This window comes from Dipteris shenzhenensis, chromosome 7 (assembly GCF_047967505.1).
Source record: "Dipteris shenzhenensis isolate YYH24624 ecotype China chromosome 7, Dip_SZ_1.0, whole genome shotgun sequence".
Lineage (NCBI taxonomy): Eukaryota > Viridiplantae > Streptophyta > Polypodiopsida > Gleicheniales > Dipteridaceae > Dipteris > Dipteris shenzhenensis.
Window position 1 is genome coordinate 53,275,696 of NC_141602.1, and position 8,486 is coordinate 53,284,181.

The window sequence follows — 8,486 nt, forward strand, 5'->3', positions numbered from 1 at the left end:
GTGTGTGGAGGTGTGTAGAGATTGGGTGTCAAGGAAGGTGTGGTGACTTCGAAGGGTTTTTTCATATTCGAAAGGAAGTGTTTTCAAGGCCGGGATAGGGAAGGTCTGGAGTTACCTAGGCCCCAAGCCTCTTCATCATCTTCTCTGGCCCTCTCCTCTCTTTCTTTATCAATCCCCTTCTCTACCTCCCTTCCGATCCACCCTCTCGTCTTAGTTCAACTCTCTCTTCACTTCGATATGGCTACTCTAGCTGAGTTGGTGGATAGCAAGGTAAAAAGTCTCGTATTACCTACCTTCCCCTTGGTCCATCTACGGATGGACTCAATGACAGTGTGTGGTGGATCATGATGGAGGTCGTCCTGCAATCGTATGATTTACCAGACTTCATATTGGTGGGGGTTGAGAGGTATGATCCTCTTGCAGAAAATCTAGGGATCCTATAGTAGGAGGAAGTAGAGACCGTGTCTCAGCTCAGGGACCAAGTCAAAGCAAGGGCAAGTTCATTCATAAATTGTACTCCTCAAGTGATTAATCATATAAAGCACATGATGGTGGCCAAAAGTATCTGGAAGCATTTAGTGTCCTTGCACGATGGAACCTCTCCCATGAAGATGGTCTCTTTTGAAGTTCAAATGAGGTTGTTGGATCCCATGAAGTCTTGATCGATGCGGGAGCAAGAGCTTCGGTAAACTAGTACCCATGGTGCTCAACCAGAAGGATAGATTTCTGGATCCTTTCAAGCACAATCACTCAGAAGCTTTGGCAGCTAAGTAGAAGGGGAGAAAGAGATGGCAGCAGCAGCAGCTGAGGAAAGAGAAGCCCTAAAGGCTTCATGTAAAGGTAATCATTATGGCTAGACACATCACTATTGGTGGGAATGTCCTCAATGGAAGAGTGAGAGGACTAGTGATCAAAAGGAAGCATATTTAGAAGCTGTCACTTAGATTGTTCCAACCTTTCCAGCCTTCTAGTAGCACAAGGCAAGATGCGTTGCTGGGGTAAGACCTATTGCAGTGGTGAAGGATTCTTTGTTCGAGACAAAGGGGAACACTGATGGAGATCCAACTTCAAATTGACATGGTGCACAAGAATAAACTCGCATACACTCAGATCTGAGATTGTAGATAGCAGTAATGAACTGATTCTCAAAGTATATTGTTCCAAAATGGGCCAAAACCATACAAAAAGATGCTGCCTCAGAGTCCAGTCACATGCAGCCAAGTTGCAGCCCTGGAAGCTCAGTGTTGAGCTCAAGCTCTGCTCCTCTTCCCTGCCTAACACTCACTCTTAGCTGTGTGCTCCTCGGTGAGCTTCTATAGCTTTCTACAAATGTTAGTGACAACTTTCACTGGGTTCTTTACATAGGAGAGGGCCTGTTCTGCCCCCCTCTTATCAGGACAACCTAATAGACGATCCAGACTGTAAATGGCTGATCAGTCTGGGAGTCAGCCGATCCTACAGCTTTGCCCTAGATTGCTGACTGATGCTGGTTTATATATGTTAAAAAAGGTCACTGACCCCACCTGTGAGCCCCATATGAGGACAACTTGGGTGCAGTAGACCTGGGTAGATCTGGGTTGTAGAGGCTGGTGTATGCCCACTATTAGGGCTGTGCCAGGTAGGGAGGAGCTGCAGAAATAGCAGTGAGTCCTTGGCAGTGCTGCAGGCTTGCAGCGGGTTTTTGCACTCCCTCTCCCTCTCTCTCTCTGTCTCCCTCTCCCTCTCGCTCTCCCCTCCCTCTACTTCTCCCTCTCCCTTTGCCTCTCCCTCTCTTTCTATCTCCCTCTGCTTCTCTCCACTCCACATAGATTTAAAATTACAAACATCTGCATAGATTGAAAATTACAAAGATTTATAGAATTGTCCCTTGACACCATAGAGAGCCATAAATTCAGAGTTTTGAATGATTTAACACAATTAATGAAACATTACTTTGTATTATTTGTTCTATTCATACATCTAACAATGCCTCAAGGCCAAGTCCCTTGAGAATCCAAGCACTTGATCTCAAATCGCTGGAATAAAAAATATGAGCCCTTGCCATCATGTTTCTATTATTTCAAAAGTATGTGGGGGACAACAATTCTTACAAAGGATATTTGTCTCATCCCAATATCTAACTTTGTGATTGTCAAGTCTAAAATAGTAGTCTTGGGGAGGGACTCTGATTCCCATCACATATATCATCATCCATTGCTTCCCATTGCAGACTTTTCCATATAAACCTTCTATATGTGAAAGACATGAAAATATTTTACCTTCCAATGAAAAATCTACAAACATTGGAATCTGTCAATACATACTATCTTGTAACATTAGAATTTTTTATACAAACAAGAATTATTAGACCTGCTTACCAAAATGTCACATCTGAAGTGTTCAATTGACCTTGTACCAAGTCTTCACTATGACATGTTCTTGTTGTCCATCCATTGTCGAATAATTCAGTATAGTTAGCCAGTCTAGATCTAAGCTACAAACATTGGAATCTGTCAATACATACTATATTGTAACATTAGAATTTTTTATACAAACAAGAATTATTAGACCTGCTTACCAAAATGTCACATCTGAAGTGTTCAATTGACCTTGTACCAAGTCTTCACTATGACATGTTCTTGTTGTCCATCCATTGTCAAATAATTCAGTATAGTTAGCCAATCTAGATCTAAGCTCTTGCAAGTATATGCTATAGGGCCAAGGCCTACTTATAGGCCTTGCAGGAAGCTGAAGGCAGGTCGGCAGGTGCACAGACCATGCGAGTCTGTCACGAACCTGGTCAACTTGCATTAGGGTGGGTTTCAAACCCTGGTCGATTGAGATCACTTGGACCTGAAAAGAAGGGGAGGGGGGGATCCAGCCCCCCCCCCCCCCCCCACCCCCTAAAAATAGGAGACATTGTCACACTCCTTCCCATCCCACTGAAGCCTCATTGTAGGAATCACAGGAACAGGAGTGTGAGCTTTGTAGCTCCCTACCGTTCTCAGCATTTCAGTCTGTCCTGACTGAAGGTTTCCCCAGCACGTTGCTGGATGTTTGCGGCTCTTCTCTGAGCATCTTTCCCCACACCTGTGGACGAATTTATTCTGAGTTCTGCTTCACTACCTTCCGATTCAGATTTCTGAGTGTGGATTCAGGGTGTGCACCAACAGTGTGAGAGATCAGTCAGAGATTGATTGTATTCCGCTGCATTGGGTTACGTTGTGAGTAGGGCTGCCCCACAGCATCCCATTGGTTGGACCTTTTTCTGGCCACACAATCTGCCCCAGCCCTTGCCCTCCATGCCACCATCTGCAGCTTCTTCCTCTGCCTGTGTGGCCTCATGCTGCAGCACTTCTTCAGCAGGTCTTCCAGCCTTTCCAACCTCTGTTTGCTGCCCACGTGGCAGTCCTTCCACCACCATAGCTTCATCTACAGGTGGAACTGACAACCAATCTCCACATATGCCAGCCTTTTTGCTGACCACATGGCAGCCCATGTGGGTAAGCACTTCCACCTAGATCTGCCCATGTTGCATCCATATCTAATGACACACGGCAACCTCTCATGCTCCCCCAATCCTATGCAGCCTCTCATGCTTCCACTTCAGATTTCTGAGTGTGGATTCAGGGTGTGCACCAACAGTGTGAGAGATCAGTCAGAGATTGATTGTATTCCGCTGCATTGGGTTACGTTATGAGTAGGGCTTACACTCTTATGCCCCACAGCATCCCATTGGTTGGACCTTTTTCTGGCCACACAATCTGCCCCAGCCTTTGCCCTCCATGCCACCATCTGCAGCTTCTTCCTCTGCCTGTGAGGCCTCATGCTGCAGCACTTATTCAGCAGGTCTTCCAGCCTTTCCAACCTCTGTTTGCTGCCCACGTGGCAGTCCTTCCACCACCCACGTGGCAGCCATGATCATAGCTTCATCTACAGGTGGACCTAACAGCCTATCTCCACATATGCCAGCCTTTTTGCTGACCACATGGCAGCCCATGTGGGTAAGCACTTCCACCTAGATCTGCCCATGTGGCATCCATATCTAATGACACATGGCAGCCTCTCATGCTCCCCCAATCCTATGCAGGCTTCATGTCCCTCTGCTCTCCTCATTTGGGGCCTTACAGGTGGGACAATGAACCATCATCTACTCCAGCATCTTCATGGGTGCTGAGAACTTGAAAAGAAATGGCCAGCTTCTCATAGTGGCACTTACGTGTTCTCCAGAAACAGATTGCAGCAGGTCATTGCAAAATTTCTGTAAACGGATTGCAACATCTGCTCCAAAAGCCTCCTTTTGCTTATATCTTCTTTCATTGGGTGACCATTCATCTTAAACAAATCGCAGAAACACCCCTCTCACATGAATTCAGCTGCTGCTTGACATTGGGCAGACCCATATTCCGCAGTCAGTTGAGAAGCTTTTCTGCGGCTAGCAGCAATATGCACATTGGCAGTGGTATACATGCCAATATTATATCATTCCATACATGCTTGACAGCACATTCTCATAGATTTATGTCCCATACAGGCAAGAAAGGATGTTTTAGCAATCAGGCACGTGACCTTTTCCCTCAGTCTGCTTGAAAGCTTTGCTATATCATCTCCCTATCAGAGGGCAGTTAGATAAGAAATGGTGGTATAAATTGCCGATCTCTCTCTTCAGTTGTCCTTGCTCCATATATAATATGACAATGACCGTAGATTGTTAATGCACTCCCCTAGTCTCCACTCAGCTGCAGCTTAACTGCCTTTGCAGACCCTTGTCCCTCAGTCTGCTCATGATAACGGCTGCATCATCAACCCTTCCAGCAGCAGTATAAATGTTTGATAGTGTTATAAATGGTGCAGAATTATCTGGTTCCAGTTGAAACATGTGCTCAGCAGCACGTTCTCCTCGCTCCACGTCTACATGGTGTCTGCAGGCACCAAGCAGGCTTGTCCATGTTATAACACCAGGTCGAAATGGCATGTTATTGATTAGGCCCTCTGCCTCACCCAGTCTTCCTGCCCTCCCAAGTAGGTCAATTATACAGTTATAATGATCCACAGTTGGCATAATATAATGACTTTGATCCATGTAACCAAGGCATTGAAACCCTTCATCAACCATACCTGTGTGGCTACATGCACTAAGTAAATTCATAAGCGTGACCTCGTTTGGAGCCAATCCTTTCATCTGCATTTGGTCAAAGAGTTGAAGGGCACACACACCCTCTCCATGCTGAGCATGCGATGCAATCATAATAGTCCATGTCACCATATCCCGCTCAGGCATCATGTCGAACACCGTCTGGGCCTCATGCAAGCTGCCACATTTACTGTACATGTTGACAAGGGCGTTCCCTACTACAACCTCTACCTCAAGCCCACGCTCGATGACACATTCATGCATTAGCCTACCCTCAGCTAGGTCTACTTGGCTGGCACAAGCAGACAGTATGCTCACAAAGGTGTCTCTATCTCGTACTGGCATTTTCTCAAACATCCTCTTTGCATCTTCCATGCTGCCACATTTGCCATACATGTTTATGAGTCCATTGCCCACAGCAACATTTGACTCAAGTCCGCAAATGGCGATACGAGAATGCATTTGCCTGCCTGCATCCAAAGCTGTCTTACTGGCACATGCAGACAGAACACTAATACAGGTGACTTTGTCTGGCACCATTCCCAACCTTTGCATTTCATCAAAAAGTTGGAAGGCTTCCTTGCTCTGCCCATGATGGGCATATGCTGCAATGATTGCAGTCCAAGAGACAGTATCCCTCTTAGGGATTATATCAAAAATCCTCCTTGCATCCTCCAAGCAGCCACACTTTCCATATAGGTTAACGAGAGCTGTTCCCACAACAATATCAGACTCCAATCCACTCCCCCGAATCAGAGCATGCATCCGTTTGCCTTCAGCAAGATCTAAGAGAATAGTACATACATTGAGATGACTGATAAAGCTTACCTTGTTTGGCATAACAACTTCCTCCTGCATTTGCTTAAACAGTTGCACAGCGCACCTACCTTCCTCATTGTGCGCATAGACCCCAATCATTGCATTCCATGCAACAATATCTTTATCAGGCATTTTGCCAAAGACCCTTCGAGCTTTCTTGGGGCAGCCACACTTGCCATACATATTGACAAGAGCCGTTCCTACAAAAACATCTAACTCCATTTTACTTCCCAAGATATCAGCGTGTATCCTCTTGCCTTCAGCTAGAGCAGCCTGGCTGCCACATGCATCCAAGATGGTAGCAAATGTGACTTTGTTTGGCTTTATGCCCTTGCGCTTCATTTGGTTAAACAGTTGGAGAGCATCCTTGCCTTTCCCATTCTGAGTATATGCTGCAATCATGGCAGTCCAAGACACAACGTCATGCATGGGCATTTTATCAAACAATTGCCTCGCAACATCTGGCGTGCCACACTTACCATACATGGTGATAAGAGCAGTCCCCACAACAACCTCTAATTCCATTCCAGTTCCAGCAATGTAGGCATGCATCACCTCACCTTCGGCCAAGGCACCTTTGCTTGCACATGCAGAAATCATGCTGACAAATCTGTAGTTGTCTGGTACTATCCCTTCCTGTAGCATCTGTTCAAAGAGCCGTAGGGCCTCTTTGATTCGTCCTTGCTGAGCATATGCTGCAATAATGGCATTCTGCGATATCCCATCCTGCTCTATCATATTGTCAAACGTGGTCCAGGCACCCTCCATGCTGGTGCATTTGCCATACATGTTAACAAGGGCTGTCCCCACAATTACGTCTGATTCCAGTCCGTTGCCCACAATCCGAGCATGCATGCGCTTGCCATTTGCTAGGGCTATTTCACTAGCACAGGCATCCAGGATGATGACAAAGGTGACCTTGCTTGGCACTGCACCTTCCTGTTGAATCTGTTCAAAGAGTTGCAAGCCATCCTTGCCCTTGCCATTCTGGGTGTATGCAGCCATCATTGCATTCCATGAGACAGCATCTTGTCTGGACATTTTGTCAAAAACCTCCCGTGCATGAGTCAGGCTCCCGCACTTCGCATACATGTTCATAAGAGCGGTCCCTACAATGACATCTGACTCAAACCCACTCGTTGCAATGCAACTGTGGAGCTGCTTGCCTTCAGGGAGGGCCTTTAGGTTTGTATATATTGAGAGAATACTAACGAATATATGCTGGTCCGGCATGATTCCTTCCCACAGCAATTGCTGAAATAGTTGAAGGGCTTCTTTATCATGACCATTGTGAGCATATGCTCTTATCATAAAATTCCATGAAAATTGATCTCGTTGCTGCATCTTGGCAAATAATCTACGTGCCACCTCCACAGCTCCACAATTGCCGTACATCTGGACAAGGAGGTTCTGTAAATACAGGTTCTGTTCGAGGCCACTTTTAAGGATGTGGTCGTGGACGCGTTTGCCATCCAAGAGAGCATGTGCATTACCACACGATCGCAAGAGAAAAGCATAGGTTGCAATATCTGCCTGAAAGGCAGGTTGATCCAGTTCATTCAATATCTGCTTACAGGACCACTTTCCAACATTGATTTGCTTTTCATCAAGTCTCTCATATAATGGCTTCCGCTGCTGAAGCTCATTCATTAAGTCCAATGGGCTCTCAGTCCCAGGTTTTCCATCCTTGCAAACATTAAGTTGTTCAAATACAGAGTGCCCTCGACGAAGCTGGCTGAAACGTCCTTTACATGCATCTAAGTGTCGCCTCCCATCCCTATATAGAGTAACCCCAGAATAGCCCACGCCGATAAATCTGTACATTTCATGACTGTATTCCAACGGATGGAAAATCTAAGCAGTTCCCACCAGTGCCTCGCACAATCTTAGTTTTGAGGCTAAAGAGCCTCGCAACATGACTAATACAGATCCCACGTTTTCCAACATTGAACCAGTTGGATTGCATGTGCTCTTAATCTCAACCCAGTGTTGGACAGTTAGTACAGACATCTTAACATTGTAATTACATAGCTTTAAATTATGGACATGAAGTGCTCGAGAGCGCTACCTTTTCTAGATCGATAGTTGTGAAGAGAGCAAGTGCGAGAGAGAGAGAGAGAGAGAGAGAGAGAGAGATAGAAAGAATAACAAGATGAATTACATTCAAAAGGCCTACCTGGAAGGTAGTTGTAAGTTTGTGTAAATCATTCGGTGGTCACACCAATAAATATACTTAGATCCAAATGTAGAATGTCACACCTTTTTTTTTACTTGGCCAGCACTAGGACGTTTTTTCAAATTCTGAAATCCTGTGCTTCCACATGGCACAATATACACCCTTAGATTTTTTAAATTCTGAAAGCCCAAAAGCTTTGAAAGCTTTTGAAAAGCTGCGTAAAAAGCCAACTGCGTAAAAAGCTTCGATGGACACCAGTAGTGGGGAATTCGAATGAGGTCCGATGTTTTTCCAATTTCCTTTCAAATTTCCATTCAAAATTCTGACTTCTTTTGCACGAACTTACGTTTATGATGGCTCTGTGCAGGAATGATGAAC

The 8,486-nt window shown here is 45.4% G+C and overlaps 1 protein-coding gene across 1 annotated transcript; it reads right to left on the reverse strand.

Annotated features, from left to right (window-relative positions):
• Window positions 1-2,891: 2,891 nt before the first annotated feature.
• Window positions 2,892-7,985, reverse strand: LOC147900495 (pentatricopeptide repeat-containing protein At5g27110-like). The gene is made up of 2 exons (XM_087377586.1): window positions 3,585-7,985; window positions 2,892-3,028 (listed from the first exon to the last, which is right to left on the reverse strand). The coding sequence occupies exon 1, from the start codon at window positions 7,754-7,756 to the stop codon at window positions 4,715-4,717; it is 3,042 nt and encodes a 1,013-aa protein (XP_087233712.1). The 5' UTR covers window positions 7,757-7,985; the 3' UTR covers window positions 2,892-3,028; window positions 3,585-4,714.
• Window positions 7,986-8,486: the final 501 nt, after the last annotated feature.

Excerpts from the sequence above, each read along its gene's own strand:
- LOC147900495 (XM_087377586.1), bottom strand. The coding sequence starts at position 7,756 with ATGTACAGATTTATCGGCGTGGGCTATTCTGGGGTTACTCTATATAGG.